The sequence below is a fragment of the Amblyomma americanum genome, chromosome 6 (genome assembly GCF_052857255.1).
Source record: "Amblyomma americanum isolate KBUSLIRL-KWMA chromosome 6, ASM5285725v1, whole genome shotgun sequence".
Lineage (NCBI taxonomy): Eukaryota > Metazoa > Arthropoda > Arachnida > Ixodida > Ixodidae > Amblyomma > Amblyomma americanum.
In genome coordinates this window covers 35,981,954-35,994,224 of record NC_135502.1, presented here as the reverse complement: position 1 = coordinate 35,994,224, position 12,271 = coordinate 35,981,954, and the positions used below count along the sequence as shown (strand labels likewise).

Genomic DNA, 12,271 nt, shown 5'->3' with positions numbered 1-12,271 from the left:
GCGTGCGGAAATCGCGAGTGACGCGAATGTTTACTCGTATAAAAAAGGGGCATTTTTAACGTGTAAAGGGAGCACGAAGAGACCTGCGGACGTATGAAGCGAGTCTAGGTAATTTGGGATAAATTAAACATCTTTCCCGTGACAGAAATGTGTGCCCGACACATGGTTTGAAAAATTACTTGCCCGGTAATTATGGTACGGTCTTTTGTTCACTTTTCTTTTCAGACAAGCGGAAGCGAGCTGCTTGTTTTTTTTTTTTGCTGAAGTTTACAACACTTTTCCTACGTGCGTACAGCTGTGACATCGTATCCATACAGATGGTGATGTTGAATTGTTCTCAGCGGTTTGTAACAACATATACACGTCGCTTGATTTCAAAGCGTTTCTTCTTTTGTTCTTTGGCATCGAGATTTTATACGAACGTATCACGTGTGGTGTGTGAGAGGAGGTGAGCTGCTGGGTTCGTTTCCACGAGGACATTAAATTTTTTTTAATTTCAGGAAGCTGCGCTCAAAATGGGAAACAAGAACAAAATTTATTGAAACGGTAAAGTAATCCAGGCGGGCTAAGCTAGGGACCACTGGTGACGCCTACCGGGCATATAGAAGGCCGCAGCATATTAAGGGTGGCTGTCATCATGTGGCGCAGCACAACTCCCTGGCACTGCACCCCGTGATAACAACTTCACTTATTTCTCATACGAGTCGGCACATTGTTCCATAAGCACAGAGACGAGGACTGTCACTATACCCACGCCTTCCGATCCTAACAAAGGTAGGTATGAAAGTCTACCTATCATTATGAGAAACTATAACTGACAGGAGATTATGAAACTTAAGTTGTAAAGTAATATTTCAAGAATTCGGAAATTTCTTGAAGATGTAGGGCATTTCTGGGAGTTGCCCCAGCCATTTACAGTAAAGAAATACTATGGGAAGCGTATGTTGCAGCCACTGTTAGCACATTCCGCAAGGACTTTGCGGTCCTAACGTGTTACTATTATTTAAAGACATTGGTCATTGGCACTTGGAATACCCTTGTTTAATCCTGTTGGCTTTTTTGTACGTTTTAATGCGCTAAGCCTTGCTAGCGAAAAAGCCGTCCTGTAGCGGTTGAAACCTCCACCTGGCAACTACCACAGGCCACCGTTGGCAGCCAAGTGTGTCGCTAGCGAAAAAGCCTTTATGCATCCTGGTGAAGCCTAGTGGTGTCCTTGTGAAGGAGGAAAACGGTTTCGCAGCAACTGCAGCCACGTGTATAGGACGAAAGCCGCGGATGCCACCTGCGGAAGATTTCTTATCGACCGTTCATATCAGCGCTCTCTCTACCACCCTATATGATAAAAAAAAGCGAAAAGGTCTTCCTACCTGGAGGTCTTCGTTGGTGTCTCGTGTGTCGCAAGCTGCTATCTGTAGAGTGCATGGACACCTGCAGGATGCATCTACGCGCGAGCGCCTACAGAGAGTACATGCGGAGTTCTCTGAAAAACCGGATGGCGAAACCGAACTAAGTTGAACATCTCAGTGACGGTCCCGCTTCCGGGGTTTGCTTGCGTAGAAACATTATCTGTAGTTTCACCAGACAGACCCGTGCGCACACCTGTTGCCTTCATGCAGCTTAAAAAAAGGGCAGACCAAGCTGCCAGCACAGACGACCGAGAACGAGCGAACGCTGGGCCGCGAAATTTTTTTTTCCTGCGTATGTAGTTCCAGCGCTTTGAGCGAAATGTTCAATCGAAATTTAATATTTCCTCAACCTGGCATGAAGCACACGTGGTGCGGAACGTAGTTAATCTTACCTAGAACTACGGCACTGGCTTGCGATCAGCACTGCATGCAGAAAAAATTGATTGTTCGGATAATCGGAACCAAGAACACCTCTTGTTTAGTCTCTTTCTAGGCATGTCGCCAAGACGCGCTGCTGTTATCCTTCTGTTAGTCGCCAGAGCAACTGTCGGAGCACTCGGCGCCACGGACATGGAGGACTTTTTTCAGGTATGTGTAATAATGGTGTTAGAAAAATCCTGAATGTTTATCTCCCTTGCTGTAGCCTCCACATTCCCGCTGCTCCCTGATAGCCGTTATCGGCATCTATGCAAGATATAACTTAAACGTTAGTGCAGACTTCCAGACTGTTTGCTCCTCACGCATGTGTAAAAAACTGACATCCGTATCTGTTCGCGCCGTGAATTGATAACAACACCAGTAGCGCTTAGCGATGAGAGTCCCTCATACAACTTCTAAGGTAGAAAAAAAAAAGAGAACGCTTGAACGGAGAACTGCTTTGGCCGTGGTCGTAGCCATAAGGTATTAGTATGCCGCTCATGATTTTTTTCTGTGCAGAATATAAAAGCTCCTTAAAAACAGTTTAGAACCATTTGCTAATGCTGTGTTGTAGAATCGGTGATTCGCAATGGGAACATTGGTGTAGAAATCGACCAAATTGGGCTAAAAATTCACTCGGTGGGCTTTATACAATATTGAAGACGTTCTTTTGTTCATCGTCGAAAAATTCGAGCCCGCTTGTTGGGCGAACATTTAACGTGTAAAAGTAACGAGAATAACATGACCAGAAATTACAAGAAATCGGCAAAGATAATGCCATATATATAAAACAAACTAACTGTCGGAGCGCTTAGTGAAAACAATGCATGGCGGCTGCACGTGCGCAGAGAATACACGATGAGTGCACGGTGACGACGTACCAGTGCTACCGAAACGGAACCACCCTGGAACCGACCTCGTCGCGAAACTTTACTGTGGTGTGGAGAGGCAACAACACCCCCGCTGACCGAGTAAACTGCGTCGACATCTACAAGCTCCCCGGAGATCCTAAGAACTACACGTGAGCGGACTATTAGTGAAAACAAAAACCGCTTTCAAGCTACTTGTAACTGGCCTAAATTTGCTCATTAAGTTTTCTTTAACTCAAGAAGCAGAATACATCATTCGAATGCTATCCAACAACAATTTGTTAGTTTAGGAATGAAGTTCATATTTCTTATGTTGAAGTATATGAGCACATTTCGGATTGCATGCACAATGCTGGTGCCTATATTGCTTGATGTACTTTCAATAGAAGCCAGGAAAGCAGTGTTCGTAGGGTGAGGGGGGGCTAGAGGAGGCTTTATTATTGGACACCCTCAAGCGTTACAAAGTCCTGGCAAAAATAGATTCTTGGAAAGGAATTTTGTTATAGAAAAAAAGAAGAAGAACCAAGCAGAACTTTTGTTAAGTTCGCAGCTGTGGCTAGAAATCGAATGAGGTGTGCTCTAATAACCTCCATTTTATTTTTGTGTTGCAGCTTTACAAGTTACGCCCTCTATGAGAAAGAAGGGGACTACGCGCGTCTGATTGGAAAAGGTATGTTCGGTCATCGGGTAGCATGAAGCGGCTGATATCTGTGCCTGCATCAATAAGCCAGTCGTGCTATGATGAGTTTAAACTAAAAAGAGAACCAAGAAAGAGAGCGCATAAAAGCGTCGTTTTTAATGCTTAGTTTTTTTTTGCCAGGCCATAAGTTTCGTATACCATGCGTTTCATCTAAGATGTTCTGCTGTTTAAAAAAAATAGCCTTTTTGTCTCAGAAGAATGCTTTTATGAGCATAGCATAGTCAGCAGTGAAATGCATCAAAATAGAGCTAAGGCGTTTCAACTGGTAGGCTGCTTCGCTAATATTGAGTAGTCAACTTTTAACTAGCGCTGTTAGTCTCCTTAGTTATTGAGAGACATGTTGCCAACCGTTACTAATCTTAATATAAGTTTTTATTATTTAGAAAGCGCAGCTACCCTCGCCGCTATGCCCCGGGAACTTTTGGCTAGACTGCGCCAACAAATATGCACTTTCGAGAAGCCTGCAAGAAAAGCACTCACTTCAGAGCAGAACTAACAAATGGCAATAGCACGGCAGCCATGGTCTTGGCAAACCAGAGAGCCTACTGATGTATGAAAAACTCTGAATTTTGTCCTTCTAATCACATCAATCCGACTGAGTCTCCGTAAAGACACACGGCGCAGTGAGGCAGAACATAGCGCTGCCAATCAATCTTGTATTTCAGTTACTTTGCATGAGAGAATTATGCGCCCTGAGTTTTGTGTCAGAATACTTCACACAGAGCAGATCACGTGAGTATGCTTTTCTCGTAAGCTTGATGTGTCCTTTCAGATGGGCAAGCCCGGCTTTACCTTCTACAGCCCCCGTTCCAAAGTGAAGCCTACTACTTCAATGAAGGTCAGTTTGCCACTAAGTATTCCCTTGCATTTTTAGTGACGGGAATTCTCGACAAAAGAGGTAGCCAACACAAGCGCACAACTTCTTTCAGATAGAGATAGAAGTGTCAAGCACAGAGAGCAGGAACTCGCCAGAATATACGTAAGAATGCTTATTGTTGGCTTCTTCCGTAAGCACATAATGAAGAAGGCGTGATTACTATTACATCACTTGGAACTACGGCTAACAGCACTCATTTAGACTTTCCTTAAAATTCATGAAGGTCAGTGTTTTTCTACAGATTTATGTTGCGGCCAATTCATTTTTAGCATCACAAACGATTTTCGGTCCTTCTGTATTCTGCTGCCTGTTGCGAAGGCGTTATTAGCAACGTGTGTGTCATCATGTAAACATCAGCTGCCGCCTTCGCTGCACTCTACGTAAAGTAAAATCTTTAAAACTAGTGCAGTGGAGTCAATTTGAATCCCTTTTGAAGTTATTCCACTGTACCCGCCGCGGTGGCTCAGTGGTTAGGGCGCTTGACTACTGATCCGGAGTTCCCGGGCTCGAGCCCGACGTCGGCGGCTGCGTTTTTATGGAGGAAAAACGCTAAGGCGCCTGTGTGCTGTGCGATGTCAGTACACGTTAAGGATCCCCAGGTGGTCGAAATTATTCCGGAGCCCTCCACTACGGCACTTCTCTCTTCCTTTCTTCTTTCACTCCCTCCTTTATCCCTTCCCTTACGGCACGGTTCCGGTGTCCAACGATATATGAGACAGATACTGGGCCATTTCATTTCCCCCAAAACCAATTTTTATTATAATCAGTATTAAGTTAGTCCATTGTCTTAACCTCTTTTCTTTGTAGCACGCTAGAATGATTGTTTTTCGAATTAACATTTTTCACCAAATCTTCACAGCCTTATTCTTTACATCACCCAGAAAACATAGTCAGTAAATTGTCTACAACACATAGGGCGCCGTAGTGAGAAATGTCAGAGAAGAGGGGCACAAAAGAGGAGGCAATTTTTTTTTCAGTGGCATCGGATGTATATTTTGCGGTGCACAAGAGCACGTGCTGAGAAAAGTACTGAAATGTCACAATGGGCAATCAAGTGCTGATGTAAAAACAAAACATAGACGTCACTTGAGATATTTTGGAATGTGCCAATAAAAAAATATGTAGCGCAGGAATGTTACATCGTTCAATAAGTACAAAGAATCATCATAAAAAAGCTGGAAAGCTTGACAAACATCGTATTGAAGGAACTGTATACTTTCTTACGTTTCGTCACACCAATCTTTTCATTCTTGGAAGGAGACTTTTCAGAACACTGCGCGTGCGATTTTTCCTAAAAGCGCAGGCTAATTTATTACTGCCCCGTTGGTAATGAAACAGGGTCAGCAGGAGAATCTGGAGCTCAAAGCGAATGTGCGCGTTCATGGGAACGAACTCTGATGTAGTTTTTTTCACGCTATCAACCGCTTCACAACTTTGTTTCATGCTTTGTACGCCTCAACCATATTTTCCAAGACGCATGTCAGCTCAGCAGGCTCACAACTATTTAGCAACCCTGAGGGTTAATTAAATCTGTCGTGCTGTTTTGTTAACCGGGGGGTCTAGTAAGAGACCCACAAATGTTTCATTAGGCACGTGAGGCCTATGAAACACTTCGCAAGGTCTGAATACCACACACCATGTCTATGCTAGCTCTCACGTAGATAAATCACATTGAGAGAAAGTTTCAAATACACGTTAACCTCGAGAAAATCCTGGCCTGCCCGGTAGTACCAAAGGTGCTAAAGGCGAAACAGAACTGGGAAATGAAGCTATGAAGCAATACTCGTGGTTTCATCGATGCTTTCAGATAGGCAGCACGAATGGCGCTTAGGCTTAAGTGCCGCGTGTCTCTTATTTTGTACAGAAAAGGAATGCTCGCCACACGAGACCGCTGGCCACATTGGAGTAATTTGAGAGCGACGCTTTTTGTTATATACTATGATGCCATGCATACTGAGGTTGGAGACTCAGTGTTTTGTACCCACGTGCAAGCTTAAAAAAAAAGCCCGAGGCAAATGACAGCGAAGTTGGGTCACAGGGGTGTTTTAATACAATGCTTTTAATTAGTTACTGGCTAAATAGTTGCAGATGAGCGCTGGGTCACGGCCACTATGAGTGAATTTCGGCTTAGTTTCTAGTTTTTATGGACCGATCTGTTTAAGTTCGCGTTCCGTTTGACGATTTGTAGTGATATCACATTTAGGTCAGATCCCGGCCGCGGCGGTCGAATTTCGATGGAGGCGAAATTCTAGAGGCCCGTGTACTGTGCGATGTCAGTGCACGTTAATGAACCCCAGGTGGTCGAAATTTCCGGAGTCCTTCACTACGGCGTCTCTCATAGCCTCAGTTGCTTTGGGACGTTAAACCCTTAGAAACCATAAACCAACATTTAGGTCAGAATCAAAACTACGAACGTAAGTGCAAGTTAAATGCGGAGGTTTATCTGGCTGATATAAAAGTTTATGGTTTATGGAGGTTCAACGTACAACAGCGACTCAGGGCATGGAGATGGAGCTGCATATCGCCGTTGGGCTTAGACTCTAGGTAATGCAAAAAGTCAGAGTGACTGAATTTTTCAAACTGTCTGCAGTGGCAACTTCGAATGGTAAATCGGTCTTCAAGATCTACGACACCGACAAGACATGCACGCACGCCAAGGCTCTTCGCGACCAGGTATGCCCGGAGCCGTGTGACTTGAAATATGTACGCTGAAGATCCTGCTTTCTGGCGCAGCGGGCATAGCGAAACGCGAAACTTAATAAAGAAAACTGTCTCTTTTCTACAAGAGTAAAATAAAAGCAACTAAAACTAATTGAATAGACTACAGTTTCTTAATTTTTTGCTGCAATGCTAGTGATGTATTCTGAGTCTTTCTTTGCCCTTCGCTCGAGGGAGTGTGAGGAAAATATCCCGGAAAATCAACATGCCGACCAGTTGGCTGGTTGAACCTGCTTTTCCGAGCATCCGTGATCTTTCTGTCGTTTGCGATTATGTAATCTTGAATAGCCGAACCCTGGCAGCACAGGGGTGGCTTTAGCTTAAAAATTTGGTTTGGGAGAGGGGGGGGGGTCTTATCACAGTTTCTATAGGAACAACGCCCCCGAACTTTCGTTTTCTGGTGCAAAAAATTTGTTTTTTGCTAGTTCTTTTGTGTAGATTGGAAACAAATATAAAAGTTCATTTTATTGTGCCCGAACATTGCCTATCACCTCCTCAATGCCGCCCCTGCGATGGTGTTTGGCACCATTCTTGTTTGACGTGGGGATGAAAAACAGTTGATATAATAAAATATATCTGTGCACCTCTAAACAAATTGATAAATTATAGATTGCTTCCAGTTATTAGGCGACAGACGTGGGACGCATAGGCTCAGAGTGGATATAATAACAAAAGTGCGCTAAGTTTAGTCCGATATTAAAAAGCTCTTTCACAGCGACTTAACGCTGCACTAAAGGGAAATGTCAAACTAGGCTAGACGGCTGGAATGTATTCCTAGAGAACACTACTGATGTTTTTTCTACGCGGAAAGCTGCCGCCATTGCTGAGAAAAGCCGCAAATGAAAGTCCCAAAATCTTCCAGATTCAAAGAACCTGCAAAAAAATGAAGTGCCATGTAACGTCTTTGTAAACAGACCAATCACAGGCGCCAATTCCAAAAAACCGGAAACTCGACCAGAAATCGAAAACTCAACAGATGTGAAGCCGCCTCTGTCCACCAACCCTTTCGATGGTGGCCTTTCACTGCATCGCGTGCGTCTGCAGCTCGTTGCAAGCATCGTTGGTGCGAAAGAAACTACGTGAATTTATAATGGGCAGCTGCGTACTGCAGAACAAACTTGCCGAGCACGCTCATGCATGTATACATGGGCGACGATAACGGTTGAGCGTGTGGCCTTCGTTGCATCATGTGGCGTCGTGAAGTGTACACATATGGTTCGAGGGATTCTTAAAAGTATACGAGCAGCAGCCCCGCTCTAACGTATTCATTCACCGCCATGTCGGAGTGAAAAAATACAAACTCATTTACTCCAAACGCAGCTCTGTGCTGTCGATTATCGCGTGTTTGTTGACTAACTACTCAGCAAGTATATGATCGCTGACATCCCATCTGTATGACTCCGCTTCGGACCTTGCGGTTTCTGCGTTCGTGAATTGCTTCCTGTTGGTTGTAAGGGAGAAAAAATGTTTTATGGAGGAAAAACGCTAAGGCGCCCGTGTGCTGTGCGATGTCAGTGCACGTTGAAGATCCCCAGGTGGTCGAAATTATTCCGGAGCCCTCCACTACGGTACCTCTTCTTCCTTTCTTCTTTCACTCCCTCCTTTATCCCTTCCCTTACGGCGCGGTTCAGGTGTCAAACGATATATAATTCAGATACTGGGCCATTTTCTTTCTCCAAAAAACCAATTATTATTATTATTGGTTGTAAGGGAAACAAATTAGGGTACGTTGCGCCCAGCTGTAGTTTGCTGCCTGTCGCCTGTAGCTGTCGGCAGGAGATGCACGCATAATCTTGACGAGGACGCATCTGCTGGCTGAACGTTTTTCTCGCGGAAACCCTGCCTTGCGTGCCGGCGCCTCATGTACAGCGTGCAAGATGACACGCGCTGGAAAACGCTTTTTTTTTTAATGAGACATATATGAGAGGTGATAGTGCGTACATGCGGTACTTCCCTGATATTTTTCCGCATATCTCAAAGCATATCCACCTTTCCACTGCGCAGACAACATTGAAGACCACGCGCTCGCTAAGGGCTTCACACGTTTACGACTGTCACCACTTCCCGCACTTTTGCGTGCGCTCCCACACACCCTTAGAGCGTGTGAGGGTAGCGGTCTCGGTCACTAAGGAGATGCCCTCGACTCAGCGTGGCAAGCTCAGCCGGAGACCAGCTACCAAGTGACAAGGGGGTTGGTCGTTTGGTGCCCAAACGACCAACCCCCTTTTCGCCGGTCGCAAGCCAGAGAATCGGTAGGAGCCAAAGGTTCACAAAACAAAATAGTTTATACAGCTAAGAGACGATACAAAGGATTTCACTATCACTCGTACGAGCAGATACAGTGATTTACAAGTACAATGCACTCGAGCAAAGTAACAATAGAGAGAGAGATTACAATTCAACAAAATCTTTGCACCTAAAGTGCACAAATACAGAGAGAGACAAACAAAAAAACACAATTTGTTCACCGGGCACTGCGACAGTCCGACGACTTCAGGAGCACGACGGGCCGATCCGCAGGCTGGCGCACGTTGCCTCGCTGGTCCTTGGCTGGTCGAGTGGTGTTCTCCCGGGAGTCGAGCGGGCGTGCTTCTCGGAAGCTTAAGCGGCGGCTTGGGCTAACAGACAGCGGTTGAAGCCCCCCATTTATAGGCGTAGTACGCGGCTCTTCGCGCCAGGGCAGACGCGCTCATACACGCAGCTTCAACTGCACAAACTCCATCTCCTTCTTACGCCGGACGCGCGACCCCATTGGTCGAGCGCGGAAACCACCTTCTAGAACAATCGAGGTCATTCGCGGCACGCTGAGTCGTAGGTGCAGGAGCGAAGGGGCGAGAGTCTCACTTTGGCGCGGTCAAGGTTACCCCCACGTCTCCGACACACTAGAAAAATCGACGCCGCGCGCGGCCATGCCCCCCTCTACGCCGCGCCGGTGAGCTGAGTTGCAGCAGTACTCAAAGCTACGCACTCTCCGGGGGTCCTTCCCCGCTGTTTTTGTTTTATGTTACCGCGCGCGGGCGCGATTGCTTAGGCGGCGCAGCGCTGGTTTTTTTTTCGAAAATGCGCCGGATTTTGTGACAACGACGTGCATGCTTGCGCGTGTCTGGATGAGCGCGTCATAAAAATAAAGAAAAAAAACACTTTACAATTTCATAACGCCCGCAGCCTGCACAAAGTAGCCGATATGACGGATGAAGTGAGAACGAAACCGCTTGGCCAGCAGCGTAGCAGATACACACAGCATTAATGTCGTTGACAGCTTACGCTTCTGAACTTGCTGCGTGCAACGGCCATGGGGCCTGAGTGAACAGAATGCGAGGCCAAAGCTTCAGCGCTCGTTTTTGCGACTGGCCTTTCTTCACATTGTCTGTTTTTCGTTGTTTTAGCTACGAGACCCTGCGCATTGTCGGCTATGCTCGTCGTGCTTCTCTCCTCATATTTCGACGGTAATTACCTACCGAGACGGCGACAAAAACTTATGAGTATACTTTGAAAATTCTAAAGTGTGTTCGGCAAAAGCCTGTGGCCATTCGACTGTGCGCGCCATGCAATGACACGTCTGGCGAAGGAGCGCCGTCGCAGCGCGTGCTCGCCCCGCCTGCCGGTGCAGGTGACGTCACTGTTGCTATGCGCAGCTGTGCATGCGCTTTGGCGCCGCTACCTCCGCGAGGGGCGAGGAGGGTGTGCGCCGGTGCGGGAGAGGGTCACAGCTGGCACTGTTCCAGGCTTTGGATGTAACGGACGGGCAGTCACCGCGAGTATGAGCCATTAAAGGCTTCCGCCTTAATGCTGTTCGTTCACTCGCCGCCATTGCCCGATTCTTACAGTGGCGGAGCAACGTGTACCTCGCTTTTCAGCAATTGTACGGCTTATATAAGCATTGTTTTCGGTAAAAATGACGTAGTTGGCATCATGTAAGCCGACACCATCAGTCTAGCTTGACTCTATATTACTCTTTAGTACCCTTATAAATTCCACAGAAGGTGCCCATATATCCCATTAAGGTCAGGCACTGGGTATCCATCGACCGCTGACCACTTGTCTTCAGGACGCGCGTTGCACAAATTTGTACAGTTGTATTCTTTGAACATTTATTGAGATATAAATAAAAAGCACAGAAAAAGCCTACATTATGTTAACACTCCTAGAGGTTTCACATACTGTACATCGGGTTGAGTAACAAATACTCGCAGTTCAGAGATAAGAGAATACCACTTTTAAAGGAAGTTCGTAGCAACGAACTAAAGAAAAGAGCCCTACGAGTCATCTCCCTAAGGTCTGAAAAATCGCTAAGATAAATCCAGTATGGACAGTTGCTTATACTGGTCTCGATGGTCGTTCTTTTAGGGACACTCGGGAAGGAACAGAGGCTCCCCTATTTATTCCGTAGCCTGCTGCTTTTACAAATATTTATTGCACTAACGCAACGGACAGAATCGAAGTGAGCACAATAGAGAATTCTAGAAACGAAACGAATATGAACGTTTTACATATATTTTCTTAACTGAGAAAATTAAGTTGTTCATAGCGCGGGTACACAAAGTTTTCGTTGCCTTTTCTGTATGCATCTCACGCTCGCTAGATGTGCTTCGTATGAACTCCAGGATGCACTAGAAACGGGATGTGAATCCTTGGCATTCGGACTAAAAGTTTCAGAGCCGTGGTGAAAGTGAGGTCGCTGGTGTTTAGGCATTTGAAGGGACAGAGAAATCACCTCTGTGCCACTTTGGATCACTGCGCAGATACGGTCCGTGGAACTCGAGCAAAAAGATTTATTATCTAATCCTAGAATGTAAATCAGGACCCTCTGTTTGACTAAACTATTTTCTCCATGACCTGTGAAGGTTTCGCCATCGAAGAAACGTGAAGGCAGTTGTCTCGTTGTCGGTTGTAAGCAATGGTACCGCCTGAAAGCAAGACTCTATGTTACCAGCTCTGCAACACGGGCTTCATCTCGCAAGATTTGCCAGTGGCAAGTGCGTGGGGTAAAAGAGTTGTTCAAACGTCGTCATTGGCTGCCCTCCTGTAAGTGTTCTAGGTAGTGACGCTGCTGATGCCAACCAAGAAGCGGCTATTCCTTCTCGAGCAGGCCGCGGCATTCGTAGTCTTTGTAGCCCACATGCCCCTCAGTGAGCTGCTACTACGGATCTCTTCGATTACTCTTTTCGGCTTTGTAACTCTAAAATTTGCTGCGCACATAGCCTTTTCCTCCGGTGCCTATGTGATGGCGCATGCCGTTGCTTTAACCTATCCCTCGTATCATTTCACTTTATCGGCCGTTCTT

General features: G+C 46.0%; 1 protein-coding gene across 1 annotated transcript; it reads left to right on the top strand.

Moving 5' to 3' along the window:
- Positions 1-1,500: 1,500 nt before the first annotated feature.
- Positions 1,501-7,018, top strand: LOC144094651 (uncharacterized). Its single transcript, XM_077628575.1, has 6 exons — positions 1,501-1,698; positions 1,889-1,994; positions 2,672-2,844; positions 3,304-3,362; positions 4,165-4,230; positions 6,860-7,018. Exons 2-6 carry the CDS (start codon positions 1,902-1,904, stop codon positions 6,979-6,981), a joined length of 513 nt encoding a protein of 170 aa, XP_077484701.1. The 5' UTR covers positions 1,501-1,698; positions 1,889-1,901; the 3' UTR covers positions 6,982-7,018.
- Positions 7,019-12,271: the final 5,253 nt, after the last annotated feature.

Excerpts from the sequence above, each read along its gene's own strand:
- LOC144094651 (XM_077628575.1), top strand. The coding sequence starts at position 1,902 with ATGTCGCCAAGACGCGCTGCTGTTATCCTTCTGTTAGTCGCCAGAGCA. Across the intron at positions 3,363-4,164 it reads CGCGCGTCTGATTGGAAAAG|ATGGGCAAGCCCGGCTTTAC; the intron begins GTATGTTCGGTC and ends GTGTCCTTTCAG. Across the intron at positions 4,231-6,859 it reads AGCCTACTACTTCAATGAAG|TGGCAACTTCGAATGGTAAA; the intron begins GTCAGTTTGCCA and ends AACTGTCTGCAG.